The 26,519-nt window shown below is 34.0% G+C and overlaps 1 protein-coding gene across 11 annotated transcripts in view; it reads right to left on the reverse strand.

Moving 5' to 3' along the window:
- VPS13B (vacuolar protein sorting 13 homolog B) overlaps positions 1 to 26,519 on the reverse strand; it is a 766,991-nt gene that overhangs the window by 440,045 nt on the left and 300,427 nt on the right. For 10 of the 11 annotated variants that reach the window (XM_059902238.1, XM_059902241.1, XM_059902233.1 and 7 more), the window contains exons 20-21: positions 16,451 to 16,560; positions 10,456 to 10,603 (exon numbers count right to left, since the gene is read on the reverse strand). In XM_059902238.1, coding sequence (XP_059758221.1) covers positions 10,456 to 10,603; positions 16,451 to 16,560 — 258 coding nt within the window. The remainder of the gene's footprint in view (positions 1 to 10,455; positions 10,604 to 16,450; positions 16,561 to 26,519) is intronic. The other variant, XM_059902239.1, reaches the window with a different exon arrangement.

Consider the following 26,519-nt stretch of genomic DNA (forward strand, 5'->3'; position numbering starts at 1 on the left):
GGGTGAGCAGACAACCCTCTCGGGCTGGTGAGTGCTGGTCGGCTCCGATCTCCTGTGTGGGAATCTCTCTGCTTTGCCCTCTGCACCCCTGTTGCTGAGCTCTCCTCCATGGCTCCGAAGCTTCCCTCCCTCCCACCTCCCCATCTCCACCAGTGAAGGGGGCTCCTAGTGTGTGGAAACTTTTCCTCCTTCACAGCTCCCTCTCAGAGGTGCATGTCTCATCCTTATTCTTTTGTCCCTGTTTTTTCTTTTTTCTTTTGCACCTAAGCAGGTACGTGGGGAGTTTCTTGCCTTTTGGGAAGTCTGAGATCTTCTGCCAGCGTTCAGTAGGTGTTCTGTAGGAGTTGTTTTCCATGTAGATGTATTTCTAATGTAGTTGTGGGGAGGAAGGTGATCTCCACGTCTTACTCCTCTGCCATCATGAAGGTCCCCTTCAATGCATTTTAAACCTTTCTCTATTCCATAAGGGGAAAATGTTTTTTAAACCATATTTTACTCCTGAGAGAATAAAATCAATTACATATTATGCATTAGTGTGTACTCTCATGCTTTAATATTTTCCAATGAAACTAAATATCTAATTAATCACAAAGGAATGGAATTTTATGCTAAGCTACATGATTAAAGTGAGCAACTTCTAATATAAATCCACAAAAGTGTATTTCTTGTACAGTAATACTATTTCCACACTATAATTAGGAACATACCTGCTCAACATTCAAGCTTAATCAAATTAAGGATTGCTTAAACATTTTTAGATGGATAACTATATTGGTATGACCCATTTTACTTATAATCCACAATTATTAAAAAGTTAGAATCCAAAATACATCAGTGCCTTCAGGAGCAAATATTACTAGCAAAAATTGGAAATCTCCCTCCTTAAAAAACCATCCTACAAGTTATACTGCCTTGGATAGAATGATTTTTTTTTTAAGATGAAGAAATTTCAAACTTGGAGTAATATATTAAACTGATTAAAAAAAAACTGAAGGTAAAGTGTAATGTCATGTCCTGTTTTCGTATAAGGAACATATTCGTTGTATGTGAAAAACAAGGAGCTTGACTTGAAAAAATTATACATTTCCTAATCTCTTACATTCTCTGCAGTAGTGCAAAGATAACAATACTTATCCTGCATAAATACTTGTTTGTGGAGAGAAAATTAACTAAACTGACATATAATGGTATATACTTTATCTTCTTACTTCTCTCTCAGAGGAAGTGGCAATTATCTGTTAAATCTTATATCTGTTTAAAAGATCTTACATTCTACCTGACCTGTGATCTCACTATATAAATTATTCCAAACTTTACTGTTGCTCTAATTTTTTCTTCACTCCTGTTTGCTTCACTGTAACTACTGACATACCCAAGTTTCTGCACAGTCCAATTTCCTGAAAGAGTGGTATACAGAGGCTATCCCTACATGCTCAACTCCCATTCATCCCCTAACAACCAAAGCTCCTCTGGCCAACTGACCTTGGCCAATTAAAGTTTTTCAGCCTCATTGTTCTTGATGACTTTACAGCATATCATGCAGTTAGACACCCTCTTTGAAACTTTTCATTTGTGTCATATATATATATCATACGTTCTTTTGTTGCCTACTTCTCAGAATGAAGCTTCTCAATCTTCTCCATTGGCTCCTACTCCTTACTCTTTAATGAAAAGTTGCTCAGAATTTAATTTGGGGCTTTCTTCTCATCTTGCTGTGCATGGTATCCCTGAGAGATTATGCACTCTGTGGCTTTGACTACAATTCATACGGTGATGACTCCCAAACCTGTTATCTCTCATTGAGAAAAACCTAAACCACACCTCAGACATGAAAATACTTTTACCAGCTATGTCTTCTGACATCCCCACTAAAAGAAAAATGTTTATTTCCTATTTCTCTTCTAAAACTCAGCCTGTAACATTCTATTTTAAGTTATTGTGGCAAAGACAGCTAAATAACCTCTAATATCTATCCTCCCCTTTTTTCTTAGTTAAAAGCCACACGTTTTGGCCAGGTGTGTGGCCTTCAAGAATAGAGACTACCATCCTGAGACCCCTGCATAGCTACATATGATCATGTGATGAGTTTCTGGCCAAAAGAAGTGAAGCAAAAGTGAAGGGTGCAACTTCTGTACAATATTTAAAGAAATAAAAGAGTCCTCTTTACTCATTTTCCACTCATCGAAATGCAGATATGATAAATGGCTGAAGCATCCATTGTGGACCATAAGGCAGGCCTGGCAACACAGGCCACCCATGGGGAATAAGAAAGTACCTGATATTAGAGAAACTTAACACCTCTGGGTGCCTACTCAAAGCTTTCACATGAGAGACATAAAATTCAATCTTGGTTTTTTTTGTTGTTTTTTTTTTTAAAAGCCGCTATGAACATTTAAGTATGAGTCTTTGTATGGACACATGCTTTCACTTCTCTTAGGTAAATACTGAAAGGATATCATAAGTAGATATATGTTTAATTTTTTGAGAGACTACCAAACTGTTTTTCTAAATGACTTTGTTATGCTACAGTTCTACCAGCAGTATATGACACCTCTAGGTGCTGTATATCCTCACCAGTGTTGGGTATGGTCAGTCTTCTTAAATTTGTCTGTTCTGGAGGGTGTGTAGTGGTATCTCATTGTGCTTTTGATTTTCATTTCCCTGGTGACTACTGATGTTGAGCGTCTTTTTCTGTGCTTATTTACCATACATATAACTTTACTGGTATAGTGCTTGTTCAAAAATTTTGTTAAATTTTTTAATGGGTTGTCTGTTTTCTAATTATTGAATTTTGAGAGTCCCGTATATATTTTGGATACAAGTCCTTGATAAATTATATTATTTCCATATATTTTCAAAAAAAAAAATTCAATCTTGTTTAAATCACTGTTATTGAGGGTTTTCTGATATCTTCAGCCAAACTTAATACAATCTTAAAAATTACAGTTAAATTACTGACTTCTTGCTTAGTTTAAAAATACTATATTTTGAAATCAGGTCAGGAAAAAAACATAATTAGAAATATTCGACATAATAGCCCAAGTTCATTGTCAAAAGAAAGATTCTTTAAAAAAAGGAAGTCTGAAAACTTTCACTATCTGTAACATAAACAAAGTAACAAAGTGCTTTTTAAAATTTCAGGATTTTTCATATTTAAGTCTCTTTGAGAACTAAATAAAATAGAATTTCCATATGCTGGACAAAAATTTTAAATATCTGAAACATCATAAATATTTAATTTAATTTTGTTGGAAGCATGAATGACTCCAGGATATATTTAAGGACATATCAGGGAAGAAAAAACATGTCAGGAGTAGTGTTTCACTTTGGAGTTTATGCCAGGAACTGCACCACTGAAGTGACACCCAATTAAAGCCAGGCAGAACCTCCATGCTCATCACAGAGGGGAGTTGTTTCCCGGTATATCCAGTTGGTAGCTCTGACACAAAATTCTTAACTAGCTTAGTCCAATGGAACTGGGTTGAAAATTTAGAACAATTCCTTTGACAAAAAAAGACACTCTGAAGTTGGCTGGTTATATATTAGGTTTTAGAGAGGAATTTTTACATAGACCTCATTTTAGGGCTGGCTATGCCATTAAGGAATGAAAGAGGCAGCTAATAATCACAAAATGACTACTATAACCTGGAACTTTCATTTTTAAAAAGTACCATTAAATATTTTCTAACCTTGGGTAAGTTGCTTGACCTCTTAAAGACTCAATCTCCTTAACTATTAAGTGAAGGGGTATGTGGGATTATATGTATGTCTAATTTCCTAGACATACATATAATCCCACATGATTTTTCTACAGATATCCACATGCCTCACTCCCTCACCTGCTTCAAGTATCTAGTCAAATATGAACTTTTAGTGAGATCTACTGTGACTACCTTAATTATCATCTGACAGTTCACTAAAGCTCTGTACATTTTTCCCCTTTATTCTTTTTGTGCTTCAATTTGGCAAGTTTCTATTGCTATGTCTTCAAGTTTATTATTTCTTCTTCTGCAATGTCTACTTTCCTGCTAATTCCACCCAGTGATTTTCTGATATCAGATATTATATTTTTCATCTCTGGAGTTGGGCATGGTTCCTTTTTATATCTTCTATTTCTCTCCAAATTGTATTCATCTTTCCTCAAGCATCTGAACAGTTATAGTACCTGTTTTAATGTACAAGTATTTAATATACCTGCTAATGCTATCATCTGTCATTTCTCAGTTTATTTCTATTGCTAGTTTTCCTCCTTGTCAAAGTTGCCTGCTTCTTTGCATCTCTAATAGTTTTGGGTTGGATGCTTGACACTGTGATTTTTAAGTTGTTACATATCTGGATCTTTTTGTATTCCTCTTAATAGCACTGGGCTTCATTTGGCCAGCAGTAAACTCACTCACTGTTTTGGTTTCTTCAGAGGCTTTTTTAAAGTGTGTTTAAGGTGAGTGTAGGTAGGCTTTACTCTATGGAAAGTTTAGCTCCAATATTGACGTGTCATCTTTTTGGGGTCTTTACTGAATGTCCCGAATGGTCAGTTGGAATTGTAAACTAAGCACAGTGGGAACCTGAATGCCTTTTAGCCATGTGTGAGCTCTGGGACTCATTCAGACCATAGGTCCTTGGTCATCCTTTACCCAACTTTGTGGAGTCTCATCCTATTCAGGCACAGCTTACTATTCAGCAAATACTCAAGGAGAAATCTATCGCTGATCTCTGAAGCTCTTTTGCTGCATAGTTTTCTCTCTCTGAAACTCTGCCCCATAATTTCCAGTCATCTCTGCCTCCATATACTTCAATCCCTTTGCTTCCCTAAACCTCAATTCAGCAAGACAGCTGAGTTCAGCTTGATACATCCCACCCTGCTCTGTGGTCTGGAATGTGCCTTCAGCCAAAAAGCCAGGATAATCCTAGGGCTCAACTCATTTGTTTCCCTTCTATGAGGGATCACAGTACTGCACTGCCTACTGCCCAATGTCTAGAAACTTTTTTTGTTCTCCCATATATTTTGACCAGTTTATTAGTTATTTACAACAGGAATATAAATCTAGTCCCTGTTCCTCCATCACAGTCAGAAGCTAAAGTTCTATACGTTTAATTTGTGGCATTATCTACTAAAATTTACATCATCAATTATCAGGTCTTCATTTACTATTATCTTGGTATTATTTAAGGAATCAAATTAAAAGGCCTTCTATTATTTCAACTGTGTACTTACAGTGCTTTAGACTTAAGAGGTAATATATAAACATGTAAGATAAAAATGGCTAGTATTTTTTAAAGAGATATCATTTATGAAGGATCCTGCTTTTTAAAGTTTTCATCTCCATTACAGACATTTTCATCAAGAGTTCCAATTTAATGTTCATAATATTTCCAAAACATAGGGTAAACAAATGTCATAGTTTTTAGTGGGTTCCTTGTTTTGAAGGATATATAGATTCTCTAGAAGATCATTTAGAATTTTGTGATAATACATTATCTTCATGTGAAACATGCTTTTATTCTGGCTTGGCCTGCCCTACGTGCCTATATCACTGAAATAGCGCTGTTCTGCAGTCAACACATTTCCAGCCATCAAGCACATGTTCCCCCTGCAGCCAGCTACTTAAGATTGGTTAATTGAGATTGGAAGAGGATGTCTGCTTCTTGATGAATAATTAAAAAGCAAAATCAAGCCCAGTGCAATATCGCCAAGCCTCAGTCTTCATGTGCCAGTACTACTACATAACTTGGCGATGAACTTAAGACTAACTTTGGACCTTAGGTTGAGAATATAAAAACTAAAAATTATTTTAATAAGAATTCAAGCATAAATTAACACATATCTCCACTTGTAAAATTCAGTTAAAAAATTAAAACGTGCATTTCACAACAATGTGAATACACATCCTCCTCAACTTAAAATGGGTTATGTCCTGATAAACCCATCATAAAGTGAAAATATCTTAAGTTGAAAATGCATTTAATACACCTAACCTACTGAACTTCAGAGCTTAGCCTAACCTACCTTAAATGTGCTCAGAACACTTACATTAGCCTACAGTTGGGCAAAATAATCAAACACAAAGCCTATTTTATACTACATAGTTGAATAACTCATGTAACTTACTGAATACTGTACTGAGAGTAAAAAACAAAATGGTCGTATGGTTGTGAGTGTTTTGGTTGTTTACCCTCGTGGTTGCATGGTTGACTGAAAGCTGTGGCTCACTGCCCCTGCCCAGCATCACCAGAGAATCCCACCTCATATCGCTAGCCTGGGAAAAGATCAAAATTCAAATTCGAAGTATGGCTTCTACTGAATGCATATTGCTTTCACACCATCATAAAGTCGAAAATCTGTAAGTCAAACCATGATGAGTTGGGGACCATCTGTATACTTAACACAATTGAACTATACACTTAAAAAGATTAAGATGGTAAAAGTAAAAAACAACAAGAAAAAAGGTTTGTGAAAGACTACGAATACCTTACCAAATTCATTATAGCTTATGATACAATGTAAGTAATAATTAAAATAGTGATAACCACATTTAGAAGTAGATACAAATTCAAAGGACTCATAAAGCATTTTTAAATTAAAACTAAAACAGGAACTGTATACTCTAATTAAAAATAAAACAGAAAATTTTGAAACATAATTCTAAATAAAGAAAATGATTAGTACAGAGCATTCTCAAGAAAAGAGAGAACAATACCAACAAGCTTTCCAAAGAAGTGAAAATGGTGGCATCCAAGGGGCAAGATACATTGGTCATAAAGAAGAAATGTTATACCCAGGGATTTTTACTTTCTACAAATGCCCACAGTCCAAAAACAAGCAAGCACAGGCATCAGTTTGATAACTGTTCATTGTTATGCTAGCTTGAGTAAATATCTGGTGATACATAGACATCCTCACCTATAAGGAAAATACCTACAGGATATATAACCTAAGGGTTCTAGAGATGGGGAAACACTAAAGACGGAAAAAGCAAATATCCACAACTCAAATGCAAAGAACTACAGTTCACATTTGTAATTTGAAATAAAGAATAATGTGTTGTTTGCTGGATCATATGTTAGTTCTATTTTTAGTTTTTTAAGAAACCTCCATACTGTTCTCCATAGTGGCTGTACCAATTTACATTCCTACCAATAGTGTAGCAGCGTTTGCCTTTCTCCACACCCTCTCCAGCATTTATTGTTTGTAGACTTTTTCATGGTGGCCATTCTGACCAGTGTGAGCTGATACCATATGATTCAGAAATCTCATTCCTGGGCATGTATCCAGAGAAAACCATAATTCGAAAAGATACATGCACCCCAATGTTCACTGCAGCACTATTTACAATAGCAAGGACATGAAAACAACCTAAATGTCCATCAATAGAGAAATGGATAAAGATGTGGTACATATTTAAAATGGAATATTAGCCATAAAAAAGAACAAAATAATGCCATTTGCAGCAACATGGATGGACCTGGAGATTATCATACTGAGTGAAGTAAGTCAGACAGACAAAGACAAATATCATATGATATCACTCATATGTGGAATCTAATTTTGAAAAATGATATAAATGAACTTATTTACAAAACAGAAACAGACTCAGATTTCAAAAACAAACTTATGATTACCAAAGGGGAAATGTGGGGGGGTTGGGATAAATCAGGAGCTTGGGATTAACACACACACACACACACACACACACACACACACACACACACACTACTATATATAAAATAGATAACCAACAAGGACCTACTGTATGGCGCAGGGAACTGTATTCAACATTCTGTAATAACCTATATGGGAAAAGAATCTAAAAAAAAATGAATATATGTATATGTATAATTGAATCACTATGCTGTACACCTGAAAATAATATAACATTTTAAATCAACTATACTCCAATAAAATTTAAAAACTAAAAAAATAAAATTTTAAAAGAAGAATAATGTGTTTATGTTTTTAGATTATCTATAAAGTAATAATTACTGATGAGAAATTATGTTTGGGGTTTTTCTTAATTTCTTCAAAATAAAATATTAATTTCTTATAATTAAGTGGGAAAGTATATGAAAGCAAAATAAATCTCAGATATTAACCGATATCATTCATGAATTGATAGGTAACGAATATGAGATGTGAATTTATCTATAAAACTTCTCCATGCATATAGCAAATGCATTCTAAAATCTATGATATTTTCTACATAGTTCTGTCATGTAATTTCATTTAAATAAGTATTTTCTGTCATCTTTACTCATCCTTAACAATTACTTTACATCAATTATCAAGTGTGATTTAAAAAACTGGACTAAATAGTAAAGCAGGAGGTCAGAATATGTGGTTAATATCATATAAAATTAAACTTATTTTTATCAATTGATACTTAGTGGACATTTATTTTATCTTATTAAGAGGTGATATTTATAAACCATTATGTAACCTACCAGTTCAAGAGATCTAAAGTCTGAAACTTAGCATGGTCTCTAAATGAAGTATCTAATTTTATATTAAAAAATCAATACAAGTTACAGATCATCTTCCTATGATACAAAAAATAAGCAAAAGCATTTTTATCAATTGGTAAAGAAAATCTCAACATATCAAAAGGCTTGTGGATACTGACAGGTGGAAGTCTAATGATTCCACAAAATAAACTAACATCCTATTTTAAGAAAAGTAATAGAACACAGAATAATAGTTATGTATAAAACTCCACAAAAATGTATGTTAGCATTTTTACTGCTGTTGTTTTTAAATATGATAAGGAAACTAACTTTTCCTCTAAACCACAAATGTTAGCTTTAACTTCCTTGTGTATATGATCATATTTTAAATTCCTTAAGGGCAGGGATCATGTCTTATTAATATTCCTACCCTCAAAATTACTTACAGCAGAGTCTTGCCCATTATAGATATTCAATAAGTGTTTTCGAGTTACTGAAAAAATAAAACCTTTTTTAATATGGTTGGGGATATATGAGTTATATGGAATAAAGCTGAATATCTAAGGGAAAACATTAGAAATTTAAAACACTACTTAAAATGAAATCATAAAGTGGGTTTTTTACTTCTTTTTTTCCGATTTGGATTCCTTTTGTATCTTTTTCTTTTCTGACTGCTGTGGCTAAAACTTCCAAAACTATGTTGAATAATAGTGGTGAGAGTGGGCAACCTTGTCTTGTTCCTGATCTTAGTCCATCAACAGATGAATGGATAAAGAAGATGTGGCACATGTATACAATGGAATATTACTCAGCCATAAAAAGGAAACGAAATTGAGTTATTTGTAGTGAGGTGGATGGATCTAGAGTCTGTCATACAGAGTGAAGTAAGTCAGAAAGAGAAAAACAAATACCATATGCTAACCCATATCTATGGAATCTAAAAAAAAAAAATGGTCATGAAGAACCTAGGGGCAAGACGGGAATAAAGACACAGACCTACTAGAGAATGGACTTGAGGATATGGGGAGGGAGAAGGGTAAGCTGGGACAAAGTGAGAGAGTGGCATGGACATATATACACTATCAAATGTAAAACAGATAGCTAGTGGGAAGCAGCCGCATAGCACAGGGAGATCAGCTCGGTGCTTTATGACCACCTAGAGGGGTGGGATAGGGAGGGCGGGAGGGAGGGAGACGCAAGAGGGAAGAGATATGGGGACATATGCATATGTATAACTGATTCACTTTATTATAAAGCAGAAACTAACACACCATTGTAAAGCAATTATACTCCAATAAAGATGTTAAAAAAATTTTTTTTAAATAAATAAAACAATTTTTAAAAAGTGGGTTTTTAAATTATACAAAAGGAAATAAAAAATTGTTTTATGGAAGAATATTTATGTTTTATATTTGCATAGGTGATCTAGCTAACAAAGAGAAGGGGGAGGAAAGAAGATTGAGATGTAGGGTGGATTGCAAGAATTCACTTTAAGCAGGAACATAATGATATTATTGGGAGATGATTCTCCATGGGTCTCTTGTGTTTTTGCCTGTCTTACAAGTAGAGGCAGTCAATGCCTTTGTTCCCAATGTTATTTTCAAGGATATCTGTACAGTGTACAGCCTCAGAAGACAAAGATATTGTCTTCCTTCTGAACAAAGAGCAGGTTTGCTTACAATCTTTTAAGGTACATATAGGGCCTCCCACTGGAGAAAATGGCAGGCATAATTTCTACCCATTATAAAGGTTCAGGTTCCTCTCCTGTAATATAATCCACTGTATACAGGTATCACTTGGCCCTCTTTGTGCCACCCTGTAGGAATTAGGCTTAGGGCAGGGACACAAAAAAATGCTAATACTTCGGTAACCGCTAATGTTATAGATTATATAAAGTCCTTTGTCTCCATTCCAGGATTCTTGTGCCTCTGGGCAGCATTCACGAAATTATGGCCTGGATAACTGCTTAGCTTAGAGGTAGGGTGAAATCACAGACCCTTTAGAATTCTTGACACATACCTGTTATTGTTTTTGTTTTTATAGGGCTGCTGGCATATTCAGAGGCCTGATATGATTGTTGCTTTGCCAAGGGCGCACTTCCAACAGACACCTCATCCTCCTTCCTTCTGCTAATTGGCATAACAAGAGGAACAGCTATCACAGGCTGCTGGAGAGAGTCAAATGAAAAACTGAATTATTTACTATTTCTTAAGCAGAGAAGGTTAAACATAGCATCACTGAAGAAAGTCCATCACATGTTGTGGTTGAGGCTTTATTGTTTTTTAGTTAATAATCACCCATAATCCCCATCCACCCAAAGATAACCATCATTAGCATTTTGATACATTTTCCCCCAGTGTCTACATATTTTGTTTTCAATTGAGGTATAATTGAGGTACATCTTTATGTTAGTTCCAAGTGCATGACACAGTGATTTGATATTTCTGTACATTACAAAATGATCACCATGATATGTCTAGTTATCATCTGTCACCATACAAAGATATTATAATTGACTACATACCCCATGCTATACATGGGCTTTATTATTTTAAATCAATGAATCAATCAATCTCTCTTGCCCTCCCTCTTGGTCACTGTCTCTCACACACACTCACACAGGAACATTTAACAATTTCAATTTTAAATTAGAATTCTGTGCGAAAACCAAGAGAGCTTGGAAATAAAGTTTAACATAAATTTTAGTAAGAAGTATAAAGGTAACATGTTAGAGGCAAATCAAAAGTAAAATTAACTTTGAAAATTATGATCACTAGTAAATGAAAAGTTATCCTTATAAAATGATATTTTAGGGAAGTACTTCTATAAACTGATTAGGTACATGTTAATATGGACAATCCAATTTTTTTTGAGAATTGCTGAAAATCTCTATATTGTGTCTGACAAAGTGATATCCACAGCATATTTAGAAAGCACAGAAAAATATCTATAGTTAGAGAAAGCTGGAAAACATTACGATCCTATATTGAATGCATGAGTGCTGAGCTGGACAATAAAGCAGCTGTTTCATCTTTATTCACTGAAATAAAGTCTGATGTTACTGCTGATGACGCCCAATACAATCTTGTCAGATTTTTGGCCAAAAAAAAAAAAGTTATTTTTAAGTTTGCTTCAGGATCAAAGATCAATGTTGAACTGAGTGGAAAACAATCATCAAATGTTGGGTTTTAGCCACAAATTGAGGAGGAAATTGCAGCTTGGGAAACAACAGATGATAACTGTGATACAGCTGCATCAGATGGTGAATCTGGAGGGGGTTGGTTAGGCTGGAGTGTGGTCTACAACATCCACACTTTTATAGATCCAACTTTAAGTTTCACCCAACTTATGATAACTATTTAATATTATTTAAATTATGAATAAATATTTCAATGAGAACATAGTTACATTATATAACCATATACTATAATGGAAAAAAAGCCAAATTATTTTACAAGTTATTCCCTATGGTGAGTAAAAGGACAAGAAAACTGATAATGAGAAAATGAAGGATTAAATATATTGTGGGAAACACCACAACGCAGAATATCTGCTTTCATGTTAAGTATTTAGTCAAACTGATAATATTTTTACAAATCTAAATAGGAAATAATATTTAAGAGCTAGATAAGAAATGCTGAGTCTAATTTAAACTTGCTCATCTATAAAACAAGGGGGTGGAGATGTCTACTAGAAAATCCCTTTATGCTCTAACACTTAGTGATTCCATAATCCCTTGAATTTCCTGGACATCACTTATAAACCTGGAATTAATGAAGCACTCAAAGAAGTTAGGATCAAGTTTAGAATCAAAATTAATATATAATATGTAATTACAGAAAAATTCCGTGCTGTATAGTGTGATATTTAATTCATGCACAATAGGTGAAAGATGAGATTGATGGAAGATATGATATTGGAAATACCCAGCAACAAACAAACAAATCTTTCTTTTGGTGGTTGAGACTCTGAGTGCATTTTCACATCGGTAAAAATACAGTAAAAGGCCAAATAAAAACCCTTTCTAACAAGAGAGCAAGGCTCTTACATGTCTCTACACGGCTGTATCCAAAATACCTTTAACAGTGAGCAATAGAGACCCTTCATAAATATTTGCTGAATGATTGCTAATATAGTTCCTATATGTCAGGCATGAAGAGATACTGGAAAAAGAGTAAAAGATGAGTGATTCCCACCACTTTTTTTGGAAATATGACTACCCCAGTCAAAAATATCAAAAGAAGGAGCATTTATTTTTAGCAACCACCTGTTGCTCTGCTTACATTCTTCTGCCTTCTGGTACGGGATATTCCCCCAAATTTCCATTGTACCCTAGTCCCATATCTGCCCTATTGTTGCCCCATCAATATCCCGTGGTCCCAAAATACCTAAAAAGCCTTTTGTCCCTCTTCCTATAAAATTTTCCTTTATTATTAATTTAATAAATGTAAAAATATAGGAAATTATGAAGAATAAAAGAACATCCATATTTTCATTATAACCAATAATTACTGGCAATTAACGATTTATCATATTTGCTTTTTTTAAGGAGAAAAGTAAAATATTACAGATAAAGCTAAAATCCCCTCTGACTGCTAACTGCCCATTCCTCCCAGAGTCAATCACTATTATGATATTGATACAATCCTTTAATATTTTACACCCATATTAACTTACACATATGTCATATATATAGTTTATATATAATATATACTATATATAATATGTGATATGTGATAATATATAATATGTAATATATGCAGGGTGGTTTGGGAAAAATATAAGTACTCTCATATTGCATATGTCCTTGGGAAATTGATTTTTGCGTTAAATAGAATTTTGAGACTTCCATACTAAAACCTATTGAATAATTTTTAACAGAAAAAAATACATCATGTTAACGTGCCATGCTTTATTTATCTACTTTGTTAGAGACAGTCATTTAGGTTGTCTCCAATTTTACACCATTGCAAAGAATTCTGCAGGGACAGGCTTATACATGACTCCTTAGGCTCATATGAATGTCACTGTAAGAACACAGCTCTATCAAAAAGTGGAATTTTGGGGTCATAGGCTACAGTCATGTGTAATTTTATTAGACACTGACAAGTTTATTAATTTTCACTCACAACAGTAGTATATGAGTTCATCCATTTTCTACATTTTCACCACTACTGAATACTAGGCTTTTTTCACACAACAGATTTTAAAAGTGAAGATGATTAGTTATGGGTTGACAGGTATTGAAACTGGGCAATAAGGTCATAGGGTTCAACTATACTCTCAATTTTCCATGTTGGAGAAAATGTAGAACTGAAATAGTAGATTAAAGGCATTTTCAAAGCATATTTTTGAGATATGCTGAACTGTAGCAAAATAGTAATACTATGAAGTGCTGACGAAAATATAAACTGTACACCAATTCTGGAATCAAACTGGCAATATTACAAAGGCCTTAAAATATGCTAAACCACATGCCTAAAGTTACTAGTTATACTTCTAAAAATATATTCTAAGTGAATAATTAAAGAAAAATGCAAATACGAAGATATTGATCCCAATATTATTTGTAACTGAATGATTAGGATTATGGGTATTTGTTAGTTTATCTTTTAAATGAAACTACTAGTTTTGAACTTAGAGAAATATTTATATTTAACTTAAAAATACTTATGAACCAATATAATAAAAATAAAATAAAAAATCAAAATCTTTGAAGGTACTTGGTATCAATCAAACAAATGTATAATTTACTTAAGCTGCTAGAACGCTACCTGAAATTCAGGGATATCTATGGTGTACTGGAGATAACTGCATCACTTATAAAATAACCAATGAAAAATTTCTAATACAATGAAATATCATTCAGCCCTAAAAAATAAGAAAATCTTGCTATTTGTGACAACATGGATGGACCTTGAGGCCATTCTGCTATGTCAAACAAAGAAAGACAAATACCGCATTTATATGTGGAATCTAAACAAAACAAAACCCCAAAAACCCCAAACATCAAACTCTACATACAGAGAAGAGAGGGTGTTTGCCAGAGACAGGGGGATTGGGGGAGGGGGGTGTGTAATGGGTAAAGGCAAAGTACTAACTTCCAGTTATAAAATGTAGTGTACGATATGATGACTATTGTTAGTAATATGTACTGTATATTTGCAAGTCACTAGGAGAGTAAATCTTTTCTCAACACAAGGGAAAAAATTATTTAACTATGCGTGGTGATGGATGTTAACTAGACTTATAGTGGTGATTTTGCAATATATACAAATATTGGATTGTTATGTTGCTACCTGAAATTAATATACTGTTATATATCAATTATATCTCAGTAAGAAAAAAAATTTACAACTAAATTTTTCTCAAATTGTCCCTGCCATTAGTCCTAACTTCTCCATTACTCATACTCCATATTGTGTTAAACTTTCTAAAATCCAAGTCTATTTATATTAGTTTCCTATACTTCCTCTGTACCCTTTGGGATAAAGTCTCAAACACTTACCATTACAAATAAAATCTTTTATGAATTGGCTTTCAATTTCTACCAGTCTCTATAAGAACACTTGGCTCTAGCCTGGAAACACTGAAGGTCCCTTTCTTGCCAAGTTACTCCATCGTCTCTGCCTCTGCTCACAGTTTAGTCTAGAACAATCTTCCTTGTCTGGCTTACTTTTATGATGCTCAGCTCAATTGTCAATTCCTCCTTCTAACATCCATCCTCACCTGATCATGAGAATGTTTCCTTTTATGTTTTCATATACTCCTGTAAATACATCTAACATAGCAATTACAGTCAGCCCTCTGTTGATCTGGAACCCAAGGATACAGAGGGCCAACTGTACTACACCAAGGGACCTAAGCATTGTGGATTTTGGTATCCACAGGGGAGGGAGGACTGGAACCAATCCCCTATGGATACCAAGGGAGGTACCAAGAATGGCATTACTACTATATTCCTTCACATTATCAAATACACTAAATACCTCTAGAGGAAGGGATATTCTCAACCACGATTTCTGTTTCTATAGCTCCAGTACCTAGCATACTGCACTGTATTCTGTAAGTATTTGATAAAAGGAAGCATGAAATGGAGAAGGGATGGCAGAAGTTTCAAATGAAATTAGGACAACATGAAGAAAAACTTTTAAAAAGATGCTCCTTGAGACACGGGTTGCACTTTTTTAGTTAATTTTTATATTCTTATGTAAATATAAAATTATACACTTTTCTCCTATAAATTAGCTTTAAGTTACCTCAGAAAAAAAATACAAAGCTATTCCAAGTAGAATGTTACAAAATTACAATTAAGTCAATGGGAAAATGCAATTCAATATCACATAAATTTGGCCTCAAAAATTCTTAGTTCTGAGATATACTAGATGTGTGAAAATAGGTAAGTTAATCTCAATAAGCATCAGTTTCTTCATCTTTAAAATGGGAATAATAAAACCCATCTGTCAGAATTACATTTAAGTATCATCACCTACATAGAGAATTACACGTAAGTATTCAGGAGACTATAATTAGCTCCTTTTGCTTTGTAATTTAGACCCCTTTAAACACACACATATCCCAAGTATTTTGCACCAACCATCCCAATACCAGAGTTAGGCACACTCAATGCATGTTTGTTGAATAAACCTACAGATGAAGAAGAAATGTAGAGATAATGAAAATGAAAGCTAACATTTCCTAAGCAATTATTATGTATTGGACACTCTGAGAACAAACATGTAGGCACTATGAGGGAAAATAAGCCAGTAAAATAGGACTACCTAACCTAGTCTCTCTAAAGTATCTGCTTTACAAGCAATTGTAGACCAAGTCCCTTTAACAATCAATGCAACTCTACTTTGAACTGTAATTTCTTGTACAGAAATTAAAGAGTATAATTGCTTGAAAGGGGTAGAAGAATTCTGGTTCCTCCATAAACAAAATCAACAGAAGAAATATATAACTCTAACAAATAAGAAAAAAAATTATTTAGAGAATTATAAAAATTTCTCACCTGCTGCATATGTTTACTGGTTCGCTTCTGAGGTTGATAAATGAGCCAGGTGTATAAGATAGGGTCAATATTAACTGCTAGTCCTTGTACATTACAAAGAAGTACGGCACCTAAAAAACAAGATTTTTAAATTGTTACATTCCTCCTAAAAATAATAAGCTTGATGTCACTTTACACCAATTAGTAGGAGAGCCATAATAAAAAAGATGAACAACAGTTAAGTGTTGCCAATGATGTGGAGGAATTCAAACCTTCATACATTGCTGGTGGGAACATAAAATAGTGCAAATAATTTGGAAAACAGTCTGGCATTTCCTCAGAAAGCAAAATATACAGTTACAATATGACCCAACAATTCTATTCCTAGGTATATACCAAGAGAACTGTAATCAAATATCCACGTAAAAACTTGTACACAAATTTTCATAGCAGCATTATTCACAATAGCCGAACAGTGGGAAAACATGAATGTCCATGAATTGCTGAATGGATTAGCAAAATGTAGTAGAATCACACAATGGAAAACTATTTATCCATGAAAAGGAATGCAGTACTGATACATGCTATAACATGGATAAGCCTTGAAAACATGCTAAGTGAAACAAGCCAGTTACAGAAAACCACATATTATACAATTCCGCTTACATGAAATGGCCAGAACAGGCAAAACCATGAAGAAAAAAGTAGATCAGTGGATGCTGGGGCCTGGGGGGAGGAAAGAATGGGAAATAACTGCTAGTAGATATATGGTTATTTTGGGAGTGATGAAAATGTTCCGTAATTAGAAAATGGTGATTGTTGTACAACCTTGCAAATATACTAAAAACCACTAAATTATGCACTTTAAAATAATGTACTTTATGGAATTTGAATTATATCTCATTAAATGTGCATTTGCCTTTAAAAAATAATAATAAACTTTATTTTTTAGGCAAACAGCAATTTCTATATTGGCCATGAGAAGGGAATATTATCTCCCTTTTTTGTTTATATTACAGAACTAACTCATGATATGAAAGGAAGCATTATTATAACCACTTAATAAATCACTTTAAATTACAGCTTTAAATGTTCAGAAGCAGAGAGAGAGAGCTGCCTAGATGAAATGCAGGCTAACATTCTGACATGAAACACAAAGACTGAAGTGTAACAAGTTGCAATTCCATCCTACTAACTAAAACATTTTTGTCCCTCTCTAATAAAAAGTAGCTCACATAAACTTAACTAAAGCAGAATATTCCATTCTTAATTTATGTGGGGCAGGTCATGTATATCCATAAATAAGATTTTGCATTTCTACATATATTTTTTGATGAAAATAGTATTAGCTCCACTAGGATGTATAGAATATGAAGGAAGGGATATTAGTCAGTTTTGCTCTCAACTGTATCTCCAGCATCTGAAAAAGTACCTTCCACGTGGTAGGAGCTGAAAAAAGAATCACAATAAATGGTAGACAGATTCTCAGGTTAGCTGAAAAAAGCCCATTTGTTCTATAATATTGCAGAAAATTAAAACAGCTAGTACAATTAGTATAATTAGTATTAATACCAAGTCCTATGAAAAGTGAACCACAAAGAGATTGAGATACAAGGATGGAGGAGAGGAAGCAAGCAAAAGAGAAATTTCCTCCTTTTTCAAAGCTTTGCACAGAATTTTCAAACGAAATTTGCCATGTGTACTCCTGTTCTACTTTACATTGCTACTTCTCCCAGGAACCCAAAATCGGTATAGATTCCTAGGCAACATGCTGAGACAACATAAGCAATCCCTCCTTCCATGTAACAAAGCATGTGCTAGTGAGCAATGATTCACTCAAATACACATATCAGAAAGGAATGATGGGGAGAAGCTAAATACAAGATGACTGCAAAACAGGGGGGTCATAACTGAAGTCAATTGGAAAATACAATTTAATATATATTTTTTCCTGTAATAGAATGCAGATTCCTCATAAGAACCTAAATTCTCCTATTTCTCAAATACCACTAGTATACAGAATAAAGGCTTAATATGCTATATTATATTAAGGAAAATAAAATAAGACTTTCCCAAAATTATATCCAGTTTTCAAACAATTCTAACAGCTCTACTATGCCAGAGACTATCAACTCCACAAACTAACAAAAATATAGTATCTAGATATATGAGTATATATAGCAAGAGCTAATTTGAATAGTGTTCTTGTTTTATAACAACTCATTCTATCAAAATGTTACTAGGTGAGAAACAGAATTTGGCCTGAAATATGAAAGACTATTAATCAAATCCTTTTTATTTTAAAGAAATGTGTTGAACACATTTAAATAGAGTTCAAAAATTCATTTAAATTCAAGAATACATAATTCAATCATAAAAGTTAAAAGACTTTTCTAAAATCCATATACAGAAATAAAATTACAATTAGATTTAAATTACTATGAACTGCTTGCTGTCACATGAGCCCACAATAATATATTTTATAATTAATATCACATAAATATTAAAGACACCAAAATAATACATGGTTAACAATAAAGAATGTATTTTGTCAAAAGAAGGAATTACCACAAGAAAAAAACTTTGGGATCCAGAAGACAAAGGATCCAACACAGGAAAAAAGTGACCCAGGATGACAATAGTGAATTAGTGACAAGTACATGGAAAACTTAGAAACAACAAACAATTATTAAATACAGGAAAAACAAATGTTATAAAGGAAAGGATAACAAACCATAGGATAAACATGACCGTGCCATGAATAATATCTACAGACAGAACTATGTAAATTCTGAAAAAAATGAATTCATTGATTAATCAAATGTATAATACAACAATATCATACATTTGATTACTGGGAGTATGGGTACATCAGAGGAATGTGTGATGGGAGCTGAAGAGGGTAAAAGTTAGCCAATTATCATTTTCCACAGTTAGACAGCAATGAATAATGCTGTAAAATGAACAATCAAGAAAGAGCAAGAAAAGCCAAGTTATTTAAAAACATGGATGTAAACACCAAAATAATTACTAAAAAGACTTTTGAAAAGGGAACATTAAAAAACAGGTGCAGGTGACATGAGGGAGAATATAACTGGGATTCTCAAAATGGGGACAACAGAAAAGAGGGGCAGATGAGCTTTAGATTTTCTTGCTGAGGAATATCCTTATAGCCACTAGCAAAATGCAGAATAAATTTTTCTCTTTGAAAAAAGTCTCCAATTCATTGTAACATAACAGCTACAAATTAATATCTGTGAATGAGTCCCATAACAAAAAAATCAGCAAGCACTGCAGAAGGTAAGTGAGCAAGAGCCAGAAAAAAGAACTAACAAATTTAGACTTTCAAGCACTGAAGGTATTTGAATACAGAAAAAGAGCTACGGGGACTTCGCTGGTGGCGCAGTGGTTAAGACTCCACGCTCCCAAGGCAGGGGGCCTGGGTTCGATCCCTGGTGCAGAAACTAGATCCCACACACGTCGCAACTAAGAGTTTGCACTCCACAACTAAGGAGCCGGCGAGCCGCAACTAAGGAGCCCACCTGCCACAACCAAGACCCAATGCAACCAAATAAATAAATAAATATTTTTTTAAAAAACAGCTATGTAGAAAACGTTTAAAATACAAAAGTATGCAATCATGAAGGGGAACAAACAATGAGAAAGTATCAGCGAAGAACACATTTTAAAGAAAAATGGAAACTACAGAAATGACATTTAGTTTTTGAAGTAAAAAACTCATTGGACAGGTTAAATAGCAGATTAGATATAGTTGAAGAGAAAATTAATAAAATAGAAGAAACACAATAAGATAATTTAGAATGTATCTGAGATAGAAAAATGAAAGAAAACAGTTAAAATGATGTTAAGAGATATGAGGACTGAGTAAGAAGAACAAACATATATCTAATTAGATTCCAGAGGGAGTTACTAAGGAATGAGAAGAGGTAATATTGTTAAAAAATAATGGCTGAGGGACTTCCCTGGTGGTCCAGTGGTAAAGTATCCGTCCTCCAATGCAGTGGATGCAGGTTCGAAACCTGATCAGGGTACTAAGATCCCACATGCTGCGGGGCAACTAAGGCCGTGCGCGACAACTACTGAGCTCGCATGCCTCAACAAGAGAGCCCACGCACCACAACTACAGAGCCCACATGCCGTGGAGTCCACGCACCACAGCTACAGGGTGAAAAACCCATGTGCCACAACTAGAGAGAAGCCCGCACACTACAACGAAGAACCCGCATGATGCAACTAAGACCAGATACCGCCAAAAAAAAACGAAACAAAGAAAAAAATGGCTGAGAATTTTACAGAATTGCCAAAAGATATTAAGCCTCACACCTAAGAAGCCCAATGAATCCAAACTGGATAATTAAAAATAAACCTAAACAAACAAACAAACAAACAAAGAAGAAACAAAACACTGAAGAGAAAAAGAACAGAAAAGAACCTTAAATAAAAAGAAAGATCTCCTGAGGTATAGAAAAGCAAATAAATTGACAATCAACTTCTTAGCAAATAGTCAATGGTATTCATTACGTGATTTTTCTTCAAAACTTACATATATTCTTTTGTTTGCACCAAGTGTTACCATTAAAAGATGATAAAAGAAGAAAATGAATAAATTAAATTGATTTTTAAAAGTAAATATATCAGGATAAGTTTTGTTCTAATATTATACATCTCAAGTACAAGCCACATAGAAACTATTTTTTAAATTATGATGAAAATATGCAAAAAAGAACCTATATAAACAAAGCAGTTATAAATTTAAAAGAATACAAACTGCAAAAGACAAGTAAATTAAGGAATTACGGACTTCTCCATATGAGGCAAGTTATTTTAATAGTCTTTTCATATGTGCCCAAAACTAAGCATGTTGAGTAAATTTTTTAAAACTTTCTCAGTAAGTTATTAGCACACCTTTAAAATTGGGATGGTAGAGAAAGGGAAAGGAAAACAAATGTAAATAGGTAAATATTTTCACATGGACAATTAATTCTGAAAGTCTTATTTTATTATAATGAAAAAGTTAAATACTTTACCAACAAATATTCATTTAAGTCACATAATTGCATTATACCAAAAATGACTAAATGACTTATAGCCAGGCTTGAACTTTATGAATGTTAAACAGGTAATAAAAGAGAATAATCTATTAATTTAACAACTTAGCTAAAATTATAATTTAGAGATAATGTTCTTCTAGATTTAAAGGGATATTTTTATATTATATTCAATTTATGAGACACAGCCTTTAAAAATAACACACAAGTTTTGACATATAAGTGTGCAGACAATTAGTGTGATAGTTGACTCAGAACAGATCCTCCATAAATCACTAAAATTTGGCAATATATTATTCTGTTTAATTTTAGGCTGGGAGACAACTAATGAGAAAAGTGTGCTTTACTCCTCTGTTCACCGCCAAAATGGTTCACTTATCCACATTCCATTCAGGCTTTACCAATTAGTTAAACCAAGGCACCACTGTCATTTTCAGTTACATCCTAAGCTGAAGAATGAGAACTGAAGTAAGGGTTAGAGACCAAAGTTGCAGAGCATTAAAATTAAACATACATCCTTCTTATCAGCTACAGAAACCTTGTCAACCAATGAGACTGTCCTGTAAAATATCAAGTTATTAATAGGAAAAAGTACCCTGCATTTATCTTAAACCAATGAATGAGACAAAAAACACAGACATATTAATCTTCATCTAAGTTTAAGTGGCTAAAACTCACTATTTTTCTATTATGCAACTATAGTAAAGTAAGAACTTTTTAGATGCATAGTGCTCTTAAGAAATTGTTACTCTTAATTTTAAGAATAATTTCAAAACGTTTGGCTACATAGTTAAATAAACAAAAAAGGAAGAATCAATACTTCAAAAACAAGGGTGGGGAATAAAGGCAAGATAGAGTAATCAGACACTAAAAAAATGACAGAGCAAGGATGAGCTGCCAACTACTGGCAACCTTATCCAAGGTAACTGTCAAATTTAGTATAAATGAATCATAAGGTTTTTAGGTATGTGTGTATTGTAGCTCATGTTACTTAATTAATAATTATTTCCCCTTCTCTTAGGATACAGAAAATCACAAGAGAACTCTATCCCATTGTAACAATAAGAACAAGCCATGTAACCTATCAAAGCTTTTCAACATTCATCAGTCAGATTTTTTATGAACAAAAATCATAAAAGTGAAAGGCCCCTCATAGGGCAGAAGGAATGAACAGTGGCTTTTATTCTTGGCACAGCAGTAGGAGGAAGAGAAAGTGGATAAGAAGAAAACAACTGACCTTTTAACAAATGTTTAGAGCTAGTTAGGGGCAGACATGACAGTTTAGAATCTCTGCAAACCGTAGACCAAGGGGAATCTACCCACCTGCCATCCCTTTTCAACAAGCCTCCATCAAATGCTCTTAAGAATAACAAGGGACAGCTGAGAAAGATCCCACTGAGATGCAGGTACATGGAGCCTGATGAAGTCTGAGTGCAAAGAAGGAGAACTGAGAGAAATCTCACAGCCACTCTGAACATTTCAGTGAGCACCAAGCAGGGCAATCTGTGCTAGGAGAAGAAAAGAGTAACTAAGAGAGATAGATCCCTCCATAAGGACAGATGAAAACGGCATGCTGAAGTCTGAGGGTAGGTCAGGAGAACTGAGTGAAAGTCACAAACCATACTAAAAGAAAAATTCTGATCCTGCTCTCAAAAATATCTGAAGTCTGGGGTGACTTAATATAAGTAAAGCCCAGGATCAGAACAAGCTCAACCACAGAACAGAAAGCAAAGACCAAACCCAACCCAACTACACCAAAAACATGACAAAATAAGAGGCATGCCCTTTTGTGGGCATAAGCATTATTTACCATAGGTTCTATTCTTTTTTACATACAATGTTTGGCATTCAATTAAAAAAAAAAAAGATTATGAAACACACAGCACAAGAAAAAGAAATGACTCACTATCAAAAGAGAAAACAGTCAATAGCATCAGTCCCAAAGGTGGCAGATACGAGAATTATCAAACAGGGACTTTAAAAGAACTCTAATACATATGCTAAAGAATGTAGTGAAAAAGGTAGACAAGCATGAACTGAAGGGGAATTGCAACAGAGAGACAGAAACTATTAAAAAGAGCCAAACAGAAATCCTAGAATTTGAAAAATACAGTATCAGAGGTAAAGGATTCTTTAAAATTTTCTTTCTAAAACTTATGAATGGTATCAACTGACAGATTCAGCAAACCCCAAGAAAAATAAAGGAAAAGAAAACCAGATCTACACACATCATGACCAAAATGCAGAAAACCAAAGATAGAAAAAAATGTTGAAATCATACAGAGCAAAAAAAGGCACAACAGACATAAGGGAACCATGATAAGGACAATTTCTCATCCGAAACAACGGTGGCCAGAAGACAGTGGAATGATACCTTTAAAGTGCTAAAAGAAAAGACAGCCTAGGGCTTCCCTGGTGGCACAGTGGTTGAGAATCTGCCTGCCAATGCAGGGGACACGGGTTCGAGCCCTGGTCTGGGAAGATCCCACATGCCGCGGAGCAACTGGGCCCGTGAGCCACAATTACTGAGCCTGCGCGTTTGGAACCTGTGCTCCGCAACAAGAGAGGCCGCGACAGTGAGAGGCCCGCGCACCGCGATGAAGAGTGGCCCCCGCTTGCCACAACTAGAGAAAGCTCTCACACAGAAACGAAGACCCAACACAGCCATAAATAAATAAATAAATAAATAAAAAGACCACTTAAATTGTTCTTGCTCAATTCACAGTATTTAAATTAGAGGAAAATTAATGATAACCTAAATGTCCAAAAGAAGGGAACAATTAGATAATTATGATATATTCATCCTATGTAATGTTTATTAAAAAAAAAAAAAAAAGAAAAGACAGCCTAGATTTCTATATCCATTGACAATATCCTTTTAAAATGAAAACAAAACAACAAAAACAATTTGTCACCCGAAGTCTTGCCCTACTAAAAATTATTAGAGAAGTGCTTTAGTCCAAAATAAAATTATGCCAGATAGAAACTCAATTCTAGAAGAGGAATGAAGGGCACCAGAAATAATAAAATATGTTGGTTAATAAAGCAGACCTCTCTAAAACATTCTATTTTAGTTACATGTATATACACACACACATACACACACACGTACATCAATGTTACTGTCAAACCCAATTTAGATTAAATAAAAAATATACATTGAACACATTTGTGTACACATGTACTTTTTTATTTCCATCTATCCAAATTCTGCACATCCTTTCATTCAAATTAGCTTCCGCCATTAACACTTCTTACCACCACTGCCCTTTCCATTCTCTGGCCAGCTCTATAATACTGAGTATTATAGAGCTCATTTTAGCCACTGACTCAATTCCATTTTCTCAGTATATAAGAATGTCATAAGTTAAGAATAAGGATGGCAGAAGAGGTTATGAGTGCTTTAGGAAATTGCAGAATGTGTGAAATAGTGACACATTCAGAGAGACCCATCTGTGTTCCCTGGTCATGAATTCAAAGTGAGTGAACTCATCCTGGTTGCATGTTTTTCTCCAGTCCAGTTGAGGTCCACAGAAGGAAGACAAATTGGATTTCAAAAAGACTCTGCTTGCTATTTTATATTTCTTACTGGTGTTCTTCTTTTTTCTCCCCAGATCAAATAGTTACTTAAACAGTTTTATCAGGTATTAAGTTAATAACTGGTTTCCTTCTCACTCTTATGTCTTATTTCTCAATTGGAACAGAATTCACGAATGAGATTTAATGGTAACCTCAAACCGTAAGTGTCAGTAATTAATACTTTGTGGTGTTTCAAACTTTTTACCTCTGACTTTATATTTATGGCATAAAACCCTAAAACCATAAAGGTATTTACAAACAGCTTTGAGAGGAAAAAGCTTAGAATTTCTAAAAGATAAGAGATACCAGAGACAAAAGTAAAGGCAAAAATCAGACTAGAACAAAATATTAGGAAAAAACATAACAAAGACAATATTCATGACATAGGAAGACCTAAAAATTACTAAGCAAAAAAGATATAAAACCAAACAGGACAAGGGCGGGGGTGGGGGGGGAGGGAAGTTGGGACGAGGTAAGAGAGTAGCACTGACATATATACACTACCAAATGTAAAATAGATAGCTAGTGGGAAGCTGCTGCATAGCACAGGGAGATCAGCTCAGTGCTTTGTGATGACCTAGAGGAGTGGGATAGGGAGGGTGGGACGGAGGCTCAAGAGGGAGGGAATATGGGGATATATATATGCGTATAGCTGATTCACTTTGTTGTATAGCAGAAACTAACATAACATTGTAAAGAATTATACTCCAATACAGATGTAAAAAAAACAACCAAACAGGAAAATGGGCAAAGAATATAAACAGACAACTCACAAAATAAATACAACTGGCCTTCACTAATGCTCAACATTACTAACAGCTAAAGAAATTAATGATAAAACAATAAGATAATTTTTCAATGATAGATTAACAGAAGTTTAAATGAATTAAAGTCTATTACTGATAAAGCTGTGATGAATAAAGCACTCCCATGCTCTGCTGAAAGAAATGGAAACTAGTATAGTCTTTTTGAAGGCTATTTTGGAATCACCTATTAAAATTTTAAACATACAATTCACTGATCCAGCAATTTTAGTTCTTGGAATCCTACATTAATACTTGTAGATGCTCTTAAAATATATGCACAAAGATGTTCACTTGTAGTATTATTTACAGTAATGAAAATATGTAAAAAAAAAAAACAATGTCTACAGTCAAATTATAATCATTTAATGTTACACCACTCAGCTATTAGACGATGAAGTAGAGAGTATGTAATGACACAAAAATAAGTGCAGAATAGTATATAACATAATAATAGTTAACAGTGTAAGCATAAAACATGCTTATATATAATATATACTTAAAGATAAAATAGTGATATTTCTAGGTGTATGTAGGTGAAGATACCAGTGATATACTATATAAAAACCAGGGTATACTGTATATAAACCAGGGTAGAACAAACATATCACTTCATGATATAAAGATAATATATTACTA

Source organism: Balaenoptera ricei, chromosome 17 (assembly GCF_028023285.1).
Source record: "Balaenoptera ricei isolate mBalRic1 chromosome 17, mBalRic1.hap2, whole genome shotgun sequence".
In the NCBI taxonomy this organism is placed as follows: Eukaryota; Metazoa; Chordata; class Mammalia; order Artiodactyla; family Balaenopteridae; genus Balaenoptera; species Balaenoptera ricei.